Source organism: Pipra filicauda, unplaced genomic scaffold, assembly GCF_003945595.2.
Source record: "Pipra filicauda isolate LSUMZ 115617 unplaced genomic scaffold, ASM394559v2 scaffold123_size2130275_pilon, whole genome shotgun sequence".
Lineage (NCBI taxonomy): Eukaryota > Metazoa > Chordata > Aves > Passeriformes > Pipridae > Pipra > Pipra filicauda.
This window is the reverse complement of record NW_024103696.1, coordinates 142,906-156,381: the sequence shown is the minus strand read 5'-3', so window position 1 is coordinate 156,381 and position 13,476 is coordinate 142,906. Positions and strand designations below refer to the sequence as shown.

The 13,476-nt window shown below is 44.4% G+C and overlaps 2 protein-coding genes across 5 annotated transcripts in view; one reads left to right on the top strand and one right to left on the bottom strand.

Annotated features, from left to right (window-relative positions):
* The window catches only part of PIGN (phosphatidylinositol glycan anchor biosynthesis class N), a 103,316-nt gene extending 95,904 nt beyond the window's left edge, over positions 1–7,412 (bottom strand). For both annotated transcript variants that reach the window (XM_027736766.2, XM_039388920.1), the window contains exon 1: positions 7,337–7,412. The gene's annotated coding sequence lies outside the window, so the exon portion shown is untranslated. The remainder of the gene's footprint in view (positions 1–7,336) is intronic.
* A 402-nt stretch (positions 7,413–7,814) lies between these two features.
* Positions 7,815–13,476, top strand: part of RELCH (RAB11 binding and LisH domain, coiled-coil and HEAT repeat containing) — a 76,023-nt gene continuing 70,361 nt past the window's right edge. For 2 of the 3 annotated variants that reach the window (XM_027736762.2, XM_027736761.2), the window contains exon 1: positions 7,818–8,494. In XM_027736762.2, coding sequence (XP_027592563.1) covers positions 8,017–8,494 — 478 coding nt within the window. In that variant the 5' untranslated portion in view covers positions 7,818–8,016. Of the gene's footprint in view, positions 8,495–13,476 lie in introns of all 3 variants that reach the window. The other variant, XM_027736765.2, reaches the window with a different exon arrangement.

The following is a 13,476-nucleotide window of genomic DNA, read 5'->3' as shown; positions in this document are numbered from 1 at the left end:
CGAAACAGGCTGTCAGGAAGTACCTCTTCGACATAAAGAAACAGGGGATAAAAAAAAATTTCCAATTCCTTTAATTACCAAGCGAAATAAACTATTAAATAGAATAGCAATAGTCAAGTTGTAATCTGCAGAAAAGCGCTAAAAAGGATGGATTATACCCACTTCAAAAGAGCATTCAAGTACTCAAGTAGTAATGTAAGTATATACAATATTTGTCCAAGGATATCTTGAGGTCTAGCAAGAAATCTTTAAGCAAAGGAGTCACCTCCTTTTAACTCTTCCACCAGCAGCCATGGTTGCAAGCTGTTCACATAGGAAGCGTTTTCCTAAGCTCCCATAAGACACAAAGCTCACTCAACTTACAAGTTACTGCAGCCTGAAACCCTAATATTCACTTTAGAACAAAGTTCTATTTGCTCCTCCATCAACCTCTACTAACCAAGTAATTAACATTCATTAGCATTTATGATATATCAACTTGTAAGCACCCTCTGCTGAAATCCTATGAGCTTACATTTGTTTTTATGACAAATCCAAGCCATTTTTCATTTGTATAAGACACCTTTACTTTTCAACTGCTGACTCACTCTAATAATTACTAGAGCCAGGAAATTATTCCTGAAAACAATCAGTATTCTGCCTCTTTGCTGATTTAAAGCAGCACTCAAACTGTTTTGGCAAATGAACGGCAGTAGATTCATTGTAGGACAAAAAAAAAAGCCTAGAGAGCAAGACAAAAACTGCTAGAGAGAGACCTAGAAACCTAGAGAACACAGGCAGGCAATATCTCTCTGGTTCTCCTCCACATCTCTCCCCCCGCCCCCCAAAAATGGAGAATCATTTGTAGTTGCCTGATTCCTCTACTGGCAAAAGAGGGGTGTGGATCTGATAGAGAGACGACAATTCTATTGTGAGACAGGCACCAAAAACAGCTTCATGTCAAGAACATGAAGTCCACCTATCTTAGTATCTGCTCTCAGGAAGGACACAAGCAGCTAGTTTTGAGGTGACAGAAAAAAATCTATTATCTGTGTATTGGTTCTTCACTTGTACACTACCATTTATAAAAATCTGCTTGTAACTAAAAGCATATTTTCAAAAATACCTAGGACCAGCAAGGCAAATATGTTTTATCAGGTATTTTACACAAAAATGGCTGTCATGGGAGTAGCAGTTAAAAGAACAAGAGGGCTTCACAGTCACAAATACTGCAAGGAAAACCAAGCCACTACAGCTGCAGACAGCTGTCCTGTCCTCTTCTGCTCCTGCCTGCTTCCTTGGTCTGGCACAGCCATCTGTACAACTTTGTAGTCAAGCATTCTAAAGAATGAATTCAACTGAAAATAACATAAAGGAAAAAAAAAAGGAAGGAAGAGTAAAGACGACTTTGCTGTAGTTTAGTTCCCCAAATTCCCAAAACAAACCTCTATGTTGGCACCGGGACAGGACTGCATCTCCTCCCAACAATGCTAACTCAGCATGTTCAAAGCATGTCCTCAGATTCCTTCATTCTCTGAAGCCTGCATCTCACACTAGTTGTAGTCAGCAGGCCATATAAAGAAAATAGGTGGATTTTTTTTTTTTTTTTTTCAAAACTGTGAAAGTACTAAATTGAAGAGGAATAATGTAAAGCATACAACCCCCAAAAGCACAGAGCAGTGGCATGGGGCTCGCAGAGCAGCATTGCGGCAAGTTGGCCCATGTTTCTGCTGTGATAGGAAGGTCAATAAGACCTTTTTAATGTCAAGTCTTGACCTCCACAAAGTTTCAACAAAAGACACCTTAACAAATTCAGGCAAAGCAGCTTGTCATTTGAACTTAGTACCTTTGGACCCTAGAACTCAAGAACAACTTTATAGTGACTGATTTCCTACTTCTCTTGGTGCACTATCTCCCTTCCCCAGCTACACTGTCCTTCACCACTGTGAGGCAGGGTAAAGCACAACATCTCAGAGGGGTCTGTTACCCTCTACAAGAGCTTTCTGGGCAGCCTACATTTCAGACAACATACTCCATCTTTCAGGCTAAGGTGAGCGAAGCCCAAGCAATTCAACATTCAAGTGTTTATGGTGTCATAAAAGGTCCCATTTTGATTTGCAATTTATGTCTCCTCACTCAACCATAACAGCATTTTTTCCATCTGTTCATTCTCACAAAAACATAAATACATGTATAATGAAGCTTGAACAAGTTTTCTAAAATAACTGTTAGGCTCTGAGTGTGTTTGCTCGCTCTGGTTTTGAAGGTTGGCTTCCAAATATTCACTGTTCACAGTAGTGCTTCAAAACAGCAGTTTTGGAGACAGAAAAACACAGCCAAACTTGATTTCAAAGTGATTTGGGGAGTTTGTTTTGTTTAATTCAGGTTCTTATCTGATTTCATGGGTCATTATCACATTTTTGGTGAGGCTGAAAATATTTCTGAGAGCCCCCTCACATTGCTGTACTACTTCTACTTAAAATCCCAATTTAACAAACACTTTTTAAAGTCAGTTTATCAGGGTAAAGCTACATTTGTGCGTAACACACAAGTAACTATTAACTACTGATATAGGCTACTCTCATTAGGAAACACGCCCTTAAAACTGGAACAGACAGATACAGTTTCAGAGAAATGGCAGAGGTCTTAAAGCACAAGCTACCAACATTATGAGTCTCAACATTTGCATTATTCAGATCCTGCAGAAAATCAAAATATTTTTGAGCTTAGAGAGTTTACAAGGCACCAAAGCTCATTTTTTAATATCTGAAGGTAAAGATAAAAATCATAACTTCCTTTAAGTTTTTTTTTGAAAGGGGGTAAAAGTTAGTCTTAAATAAACTTGTATAGACAAAGATTCTTTCAGGAAGCTCAGTTTTAGAAGAAAACTTGAGCAAGAGTTGGCAGAACACACAGATCAGCATTATTTTAAAGTGGAAATCAGATTTGCAGATTTGCTTCAGATTTTCCTCCATTATTTTGTTCCCTGTGCCTTGACTGAGATCCAAATCAGACGAAAAAAAGCTACCCTACTTCACTGTAGGATTCATTAGAACACATTATTTCATATACTTCAAGTATTCAGCACAGAAATAAACCAATATGTACCTAACAGAATTAATTACTTTAAAAGAAATTAATCTTGCCTGTAGAAACTGAAACAGAAAACCCCTTATAGCTTGACTTAAACTGTGTGTTCACTCACATGAGAGCAGCTGACACTGCACCACAGTAGCACAGAAAAAAAGCACATTTTACACACCCATGACTCCACCAAATAGCAGAGGGAACCTGAAACTGGTCATGTTTAAGTTCATCAAACTTTGAACCATTAGCTCAAGATTTAACACTCCTAGCAAAATCAACACAGTAAAGGGTGATTTTTTTCTACTTGCTTTCCATCTCAGGAACCATAACTTTAAAAATTCATTAAAAAAAACCAAACATGCACAGACTGAAAAAATTGCTTATATACCACCTCCTCCAAAAACCTCTTAAGATATTTTCCTACAAACCCCTTGTATTTTGGATACTCAGTTTTCCATTATGTATCTAGGTATGCTGTTCTTCAGACATAGAACTCAAATCCTTTGAAAGTTAGAAGGAAACACCAACTCCAGTAAGAGACAAATCAGCTTGATGAACAATGTGCTTTTCTCAGAATGACTTAATAAATTAAGAAAAAATTAATTTGCAGTTGTCTGCCTCACGTAGACCTATATAATGCTCTGTTTCCAGAACTCATGCATCTTATTCTGTCTCACACATCCTCCAAGGTACTACACGATTAGGTTTTATTCTCAGGTTTCTCAAAATAATAGCCCTTTGGTACCTAAGAAACTGTTTAAATCAAGTTGTTAAAAGCACATTTTCCTACTTACACTCTGGAATACACATTTTAGCTATGTTAGCTTTGTCCCAGCCATTCGTAAATTATTTTGGAGCAACTGAGTGTCATGTGTAAATATTTTGGTTGTTTCATAAACCCAAACAAGTCTCTTCCGAAGTACTGAAACAGCAGAATGCTTTTACATTATTTTCAGTGAGGAAGAGTGAAAAAAAAGTTAGTCCTTACTGTAGCAGCACACTGAAGTCGGCAGAAATGAGTTTCTTATAAGAAAAGTAGAACTGAGCGTTTGGACTCCCCCCACGGTAACCACTGCCCCTTCCCTGTAATCGAATTACATGCGATCACCATCCACCGCCACCAGAGGCCGCTGCAGGACACCGGCAGGGCTTTCCTTCCATCCCAAAGGAAGAGGCACAACACCAGACTCGGCTTTTAAGAAGCTCGTACTGAACACGCTTTAGCTCTTCAGAGCGGAAATGAAAAAGCAGAAGGTTTCTTTAAGGGTTCCTCATTCCACCGGAGCAGCAACAGTAAAATGTTTTTGTTCTTATTGTGATCCCGCTCGAATTTCAACACAGCACCATTTTACTTTATGCTACAACCAGTTCCTGCTCCGCTGGTCAACGCTCTTTCTGCATATCAACAACATAAAACAATAAGGTAGTGATAAAATATGAAGTTTATTGTAGGACAGGACACAAAATTGATCATGCTATTTATGAAAAAATTATGCAAACTGAACCAGAAGGAAAGCACTGGTGTTTCATGGCACACCACCGCATGATCGGAAGAGTTTGCAGTCACTACTCAACAGTGCTTTTAGGCCTCCGTATTGCTGCAAAACGTTCCCACTATTCTATTACCAAGAGTTCAGCCCCAGTAAGTAACTCCTAGTGAATCAGCTTTACACAGAGCTCCCATTAGTGGGAATGGAACGTTATTTTTAAGAAACAAACCAGAAACCAATGCTGGCCTTGTTCTGAATTGTTTTAATGAGGTGAATTTCCTTCAGCAGCAAACATTACCTGTAGCTACACTCTGACTTCGAGTTTCTCACCAGGCAACACACAAAGTAACCACATCATCTTTTCAAGAGTGGGAACTTCACACTTCCAGATGCACAGCTTCATAGAATCATAGAGCCTTTAAGGTTGGAAAAGACCTCTAAGATCATCAAGTCCAACCATTAATTCCGCACTGCCAAGTCCACTGCTAAAGCATGTTCCTAAGTGCCACATTCACACATCATCTGAATGCTTCCATGGATGGCGATCCCACCACTTCCCTGGGCAGCCTGCTTAAATGCCTAACCACCTTTTCAGACAATAAACTTTTACTAATATCCAATCTAATGGATATTATGAAAAAATTCAATGGCACAGCTTGAAGTCATTTCCTTTCCTCCTATTGCTTGTTACCTAGGAGAAGAGGCCAACCCACACCTTGCTACAACCTCCTCTCAGGCAGCTGTAGAGAGCACTAAGCTCTTTCCTGAAACTCTTTTTCCTGGCTAAACACTCCCAGCTTCCTCAGCCACTCCTCATCAGACTTGTGCTCCAGATCCTTCACCAGCTCTGTTGCCCTTCTCTGGACATGCTCCAGCACCTCAATGTCTTTCTTGCAGTGAGGGGCCCAGAACTGAATACAGGACTTGAGATGCGGCCTCACCAGCACCAAGTACAATGGGATGATCGCCGCCCTGGTCCTGCTGGCCACACTATTTCTGATACAGGCCAGGATGCCACTGGCCTTCTTGGCCACTTGGGCACATCGCTGGCTCATGTTCAGCCGCTGTCTACCAGCACCTCCACGTCCTTTTCCACTGGGCAGCTTTCCAGCCACTCTGTCCCTCCGCCTGTAGTGCTCCGTGGGGTTGTTGTGACCCAAGTGCAGGACCTGGCACTTGGCCTTGTTGAACCTCATACAATTGTCTGGGGCCACTGATCCAGCCTGTCCAGATCCCTCTGCAGAGCCCTCCTACCCTCCAGCAGATCAACACTCCCACCCAACTTGGGTCAGCTGTGAACTGACTGAGGGTGCCCTTGATCTCCTCACCCAGATCATCAATAAAGATATTAAACAGGACTGGCCTCAAAACCAAGCCCTCAGGAACTTCACTTGTGACTCGCCACCACATGGATTTAGCTCCATTCATGACCACTCTCTGGGCCCAGTCATCCAGTCAGTTTTTTACACAGTGAACAGTGCACCTGTCCAAGCCATGAGCAGCCAGTTTCTCCAAGAGCATATGAGAGACAGGGTCAAAGACTTCAGTAAAGTCTAGGTAGACAACATCCAAAGTTTTTCCCTCATCCACTAGGCAGGTTCACCTGGTCATAAAAGGGGATCAGGCTGGTCAAGTAGGATCTGCCTTTCCTAAATCCATGCTGGCTGGGCCTGATCCCCTGGTTGTCCTATATGTGCCATGTGATGGCACTCAAGATGATCTGCTCCATGACCCTCCCTGGCACCAAGGTCAGACTGGCACACCTGTAGTTCCCCAGATACTCCTTCTGGCCCTTCTTGTAGATGGGCATCACATTTGCCAACCTCCAGTCACCTGGGACTTGTCCACTTAGTCAGGACTGTGATAAATGATTCAAAGTGACTCAGTGAGCTCTTCTTCCACATCCCTCAGTACCCTTGGGTGGATCGCATCTGGGCCCATAGACTTGTGAGTGTCTAAGCAATGTAGCAGGTCAGTAAACATTTCCTCCTGGATTACTGGAGGATTCTACTGCGTGTTCCTGTTTTCTGCCTCAAGGGTCTGTGTATCCTGAGGATAACTGGCTTTATTATTAAAGACTGAGGTAAAGAAGGCATTCTGTACATCAGCCTTTTCCTCATCTGTCTCCCCTTCCTTCCCATAAAGGATGAAGAGCCTCCTTAGTCCTCCTTTTGTGGTGGATGTAAACAGGTTTTGTTGTCTTTTACAACAGTAGCCAAGTTAAGTTCTCATTGGGTTCTGGCCCTTCTAATTTTCTCCCTGCATAACCTCACAACATCCCTGTAGTACTCCGAAGTTGCCAGATTCTTCTTCCAAAGGCCATAAACTTACTATCCACCTGTGTTTCTGAGTAGTAATGGCCTCCCTAACCCCAGGCCCATGAAGCACATCTGACGCTGGGCGACGGCTCACACATCCACTGAATCAATTAGGTCAGAAAAGACCTCTCAGATCATCGAGTCCAATCGATGACCAAACACCATCACGTCAACTAGCCCATGGCACGAAGTCCTACATCCAGTCTTTCCTTAAACACCTCCAGGGACGGTGAGTCCACCACCTCCCTGGGCCCATTCCAATGTCCAAGCAGCTGCCCGGGGGCCCTCGCAGGGCGCTGCTTTCCCCAGGAAGCCCCACGCTGTCCCGGCCAACACAACTCCGGCACGGGGCCAAGCCGAGCCCCGCACCCCTCCCGTCCCAGCAACAGGCTGTGCGGCCGCCGTGCTGCCTGCGGAGCGGCCAAAGCTCCCCAGAGGCCGTGAGACACAGCCCGTGCTCACCCCCGTGCCCGAGGATCTGGCCCCGGGACGAGCGGGGCATCCACCGCCCCTTCCCCGGGGGAACCGCTGAGCGCGCAGGCGCCAAACTCACGCCTCTCCCCCGCCGGGAACACAGGACACTTCCGCTTCCGCCCGACCCTGGACCACGCCTCCGACCCCGACCCCGCCCCAACGAGGACTGTCACGAGGCCCCGCCCCTTATAATGGCCACGCCCCCGACTCCGAGGTGGTCCGAAAGCCCCGCCCCTTCCTTTTAGCCCCGCCCCTTGATTTTTACGTCTCCCTTCGGCACCGCCCCTCCCGCTCCTCGGGCCCCGCCCACAGCGGAGGGGGCGGGTCCGGCCGCCGGGGCGCAGCTCGCGGTTGGCCGCGAGCGGTCTCGCGAAGGCTGCGATCCGGAAGCGGCAGTGGGGTGGTGGGAGGCGGCCGAGGAGGCGGCGGGCGGGGGGGAGTCGCTGCGGCCGCCGGTGGCGGCAGCGCCCGCAGCAGCAGCAGCAGCAGTAGCAGCATCATCATCATCATCACCACCACCACCATCATCACTACCATCACAGGGGAGCGGCAGCGGCCTCGGCCCCGGCCCCAGCCCCACAAGGAGGGGCGGCGGCGGCGGCGGCGGCCCCGCGCAGGCTTTGCCGCGGCATCACCCCGGCAGCGGTCGCGCCGCGTCGGGCTGTAAGATGGCGGCGGCGGCGGCGGGCGGGGGCGGCAGCGTGAACCCCTTCCTCAGCGACTCCGAGGAGGACGAGCCCGAGGAGGCGCGGGCCGGCGGCGGCAGCAGCAGCAGCACCGAGCCGGGCGGGCCCGCGTACCCGCAGCCGCCGGCGGAGGCGGCGGGGAGCCCCGAGGAGCTGCCGGGGCTGCGAGCGGCGGCGCCGGGCGATGCCGCCGCGGGGGCGGGGGAGCCGCCGCGGGTGCCGATGGACGCGATAGCGGCGCAGCTGCTGCGGGACCAGCTCCTGCTGACAGCGCTGGAACTGCACACGGAGCTGCTGGAGAGCGGCCGGGAGTTGCCGCGGCTCCGAGACTTCTTCTCCAACCCGGGCAACTTCGAGCGGCAGAGCGGCACGCCGCCCGCCGGCGGGGCCCTGGGCAGCCTGGGCAGCGGCAGCGGGCTCGGGGGAGCCGGCGGCAGGGAGCCCGGGGCCGGGCAGCTCAGTAAGTGACCCCGGCTCGGGGGCGGGGGGCTCTCGGCGGGTGCACGGGGCCGAGCGGGGATGGCTGTCGGTGCCGCTGGGCGGCCGGGAAAGGCGTTTGGCATCGCTTCTCGTTCTAGTCATTCCTTGCTCCCCTGTAAGCTGGGTTTGGGGGAGGCTGTAGGAGCGGGCCGGCCCGGGGGTGAGGAGGTGGGCTGCCAGAACCGGCGTTCCCCTGGTCCCGCAGGCGTGGTTTAATTAGAGTGCCGTATGCCCGTGAACGTCACGAGTGTTTGCTAAATGTGGAAGAAATGCTAAGGGATGGTAATTTCAGCCTTGATTCTTAGCGGTGTCTTTAGTGCCTATTGCCAAGAGATAAGTCATACGGCGCTAGGAGAAGGAGGGGGCTGTTAAGCCGTGACTGCTGCATTTGAAGTCTAAAAACTGTCAAAAATGGGGTGTGAGATGTAAAAACGGGTGCCAGCATGTTATTTCTGCTGATGCGTCCAAAGAGAGATCTGAGTTTCACAGATCTTGCAAAACTAATGAGATGTTTCCTATAATTAATGCTGCCATGTTTACCAAGTGCCTCCAGTCTTTGGATCACCATGTTGGGATTTGGAGATGGGGAGCAGTAAATGAACTTGGTTAGTACAACTTTAGGGAGCAAAAGCAATGCAGATATTGGGACAAACACATAGCTGACCATAAAAGCTTTTGAGTGTTAATAGTAGACCACATGGCTTAGGATAAAATTGCTTGTGTGTCTTGTCAATGTTACTGTCAAAAAATGTAGAGTTCTAAAAAGGAGGCAGCCTGTGGAAGTGGCTTTGAGAGAGAGGAGCTGCCCAGCTATCTGGCCTTTGAGGACTTAATAAACTCGTGGGAAGGTTTTGAAATGATAGGAGTTGTGGGCAGCAGACAGGTTAAAGACTTACTTGTGTGTATTCTAAGATACCTAAAGGCATTTTGTAAATAGTCCTGTATTTTTGTTTCCTTTAAAAGTTCCTAATGCTGCAAAGACATGCAGTTACACTTAAAATTTGGAAATAACAAATAGTATCTAGATGGCTGGGATAATCAGAAACATCTAAATTTTCGACTTGTTAATGCATTTCAAGATCTTTTAAAAAATCAATGGCTTTTTTTAAAAATTCCTGCTGTGTTGTTTGTATTCTGCTTATCTTGTTTATGAATAATTAGAATTTCATACTTGTCTTTGTCCAGCTGAGAGCTTCGCTGTGGTCTTCTTCATGATATGATTAGTGAATGTTGGAAAATCTTGTGCTTCAAGGCTTTGAACTGATGTAAATTTCTCTTTCATCCCCAAGCTGCTTCCTTGGGGATTCCAGGCAATTCACCCGATTGATTAAACATTCTCTTTTCTTTGTAACCATAATATGTTCTTTCCAGTTACTGATACTGCACATACTCCAGCAGAATTAGAAAAACAGTAGCCTATGTAACTGTGTTGTTATGCATGTGAAAAAATGACCTCTTGCAGTCTTAGACCAATGGGCATTTATGTGAAAACATCTTAATTATTATTTTGCTGACCTGCTAATTGATAGATGTCTGTGGGATGTCTCTATTAAAAAAGGAGGGAGGAGGCAGGAGAGAGAGAGAAGGAGGGACTAACACTTGTTCTGGACAAGTTTAATAATACTGAAGTGTGCTAAAGTTAAATATCACACTAGACTTTATGCTAAAGGTTAAGTGTAAGTATTTTGAAATCTGATATCTACAGCAGGTTAGGTTTGCTTTTCAAAGGATTTTTTTTGTCGCAACAGTGATTCAAAAAGCAGTTCACACTGAGTGACATTGAAAGATGACAGATGCAGAAAAAATGAAAAAATATTTTTGTATAGCTCAAGTAGATCTTTAACTTAGTACCATCAGACTTTCTTGCAGTTAGGAGTCTAGCATTGAGCTAGAAATTGTGACAGTGCTGTTCAGACTCATGCTGATTCCACAAGAGCTTGTAGTCTCATGCCTCTGAAGTTATGCCATTTTCCAAATACTAAAAAGTAGACTGCAGAAGTCTCTGATGGGCTGAAAATCATGGCCTTTGAAAGAGTTCTCTCACTTCCTTCTTAAGCATCTGGTATTACTTGATTTAGGTAGATGACTGTGCTGCAGTTCAGATCCAAGAGTAAGTCTGAATAGGTTCCTAGGTTAGTCAAAATGTTCAGTTTTGTTGAGAGACCCAGTCTGTTGTACCTGCATTTGTGGATCCTCACAGGGAGACTTGCAGAGAATGCATCACAGAGTCATGCATGTACTTTCTCTTGCTTTAATATGCCAAAGGGATTTGAAAATAAACCAATAGCTTTCTTAATAGAAGCTATTGATGCAGAAAGTAGTGCAGGTTGACATGATTGCCATTTCAAGGTCATGTGAATTTTATGCCTCACTGAAAATAAATCATAGTATCATTAAAAAAATTTATTTATTTCTGTTGATTTCTAAAATCAGAATTTCTTCTCAGTGCTAGCTTTGTACCTGCTCCTCCCAGCTCCCAAGTTAGATGAATTTCTGCGGCTTTATACTGAGATTTTTCATAATTTGAGTGGATGAAAAAGAAGTGCGACTGGCAATTCTTACTGAATGTGAAGTATGTTTGGAATGCTGCCTGAGGATTTCCACTGAGCAGTGGAAAGCTTTTGTACTGTGTGTTGCTATACAGAATGGGAGAACTTCTGTACAAGTGTTCATTGGCACTTTTCAGAATGCTTTTAGACAATGTAAACTATGAGTGCATGCTGGAACTTATTTTGGTGGGTTTTTTTCTTCTCTTCATCTTCATAGACTGCTATGAAGAGATTTTAATGAAGTGGCATTGGATGTAGACAACCAGCATCATGTGGTCAGCTAGCGACTTAGAAGCTGTTTTGTCTTTGAACCACGCTTCAGAGTGCTTGGTTGCAACAGCAAATGACAGTCAGATGACTAGGATTTCTTTTTTTGTTTTTTTTTGCAAAAGCACCCTTTTCCAGCAGCAGCAATGTCACAGCTGCAAACAGAGATTAAGATATATTGTAATGAAAAATCTCATCTCTAGTAACTTTGCTCTTCTAGTTTAAGCAAATTCATGCTGTGAAGGCATTAACACTATTCCTTTAGATGTACATTACTTGCGTATGGTCATCCTTCATGTCCCGTGTCTCTTCTAGGTCTTCCCAAACTTCTATGAGAACTTCTTCCACCGGTTTCAATAGCAGTAGCTCCACATCTGCTGACCATTTTGATAACCGCTTTTCTAGTGCTACTCAGTGAGTGGTATGTTTTGGAAGTCCCTCCTTTTTACTGTAAAGCCTTTTAAAGGCCTTAGTTAGCACCTACACCTTAAATTTAAATTTTTGTCCCTATCATTTTTGCTGGAGGAGGTACGGTACAAATTGAGACACTTGAAATTTAGAAATAAAACTGTGGCTCAAATGTCTCATCCCAGTTCCTGTAAATCATATGTTTTTCCATATACCCATGACAGTAATTCAAGCTTGAGCATAGTGGATGAAGAAACTTTTTTTTTTTGTAATATGATTGATATGATGCCCTTTGGTTACTATACCTGATGAATACCCTTTCCAAAAGGGATGCAGCTTACGCTGTTAGAACTAGCTTTAATCTTAAAATTAGCAATTTATTTTTTTCTTTATGACTACAAAAGCTCAACATTCCTGAAATTTGAAATAGCTTTAATGAAAATCATAAAGAAGAGGTTTAAACACCTATGTTACATTTGTGGTTTTCAGAAAATTATTTGGTTTTAATTATTGCCAAAATAAAATTTTTATAACTTTTTGGGGATTTGATTTCAGTTACATTAAGCAAATCTGTGAGCACAAAAATATTAAGTATTACTGCTTCTTCATAGTAAGCTCCTGACTTTGTTTACAAATTGCAGTGCTTGGGGTTTTGGTTGGTTTTTTTTTTTCTTTTCATATTGTGAAGTATCACTCTGTTTTTGCTTGTAACCTTTGAAATTCAAATGGATCCTAGTGGAAAAATCCACGTGGGAAGAGCATATTGATTATACTTCTGTGAGAAGAAGGTGTCTTGGTAACAGCTCTCAATCCTGAGTCACAGACATTGTAATTTTGTGAGAGACTTTGTCATCAGTGTTCCACCAGATTTGTGCTCTGAATGAAAATACAGCAGAACAGGGCTACCTCAAAGCAGTTCGTAAATACCTCAGCTTAAATGGCAGTCTGAATAAGAAGGAAATTAGGAAGATGACAAATAAGTTTTGTTGTTCTAATGACTAGTTGTTAGGTGTTTTGTTGTTGTCAGCTCAAGTCTTTTGCTTGTTACTTTATGAAAGCAAGCAAATATATCTAGTCCTGTTGTCCATCTCTGCAGATACCAGGAGGTAGACTGATAACTTGTGGATAAGACAGTGGTTTTACTGTCTGATTTGGAAAAGGTGCTCCCCTGAGTAAGGACAGGATGGAAAGGTGCAGATAAATAGGTACTCAGAGCTGCTGGTATCGACAGATGGGAAAGACTGAATGTTGTCTCTTCAAATGAAGTAGAGAAAACTGTTGATAGAGTAGAGGTTTCTGTGTAACACTGAAGGAAAGGGAAGCCGAGTTCCCTGCAGACCTGCCAAAGACAGTAATGCCTGGATGAAACCGGAGATTTTGTAATGCTCTGATGTTGGCTTTACTGATAGAAAAGCCAGTTGAACTTTCTCCAGTTCCGACTGCTTTAAACTCCCCTCTATTTTACTGACACTGGTATTTTTGACAAGTTTTCAGTGACATATGCTTCATAGCTTACGAGCCGCTTAGGTTAAGGCTTTTGCAGTTGTTGGACTTGTCAAATGAGTGAAATGAGGTCTGCTGGAAGCTGTTCCTGATGGATAAGTTTAAGCTTTGGCTGATATCTGTGTTGAGGTGACTTGGGATGTAATGGTAGATTGTTCAGGAGACAGGTTAGTCCCAAAAGTGTATAACTACACAAAGAAGTAACAAGATAAGGTAGCATGAGATAAGCATGACA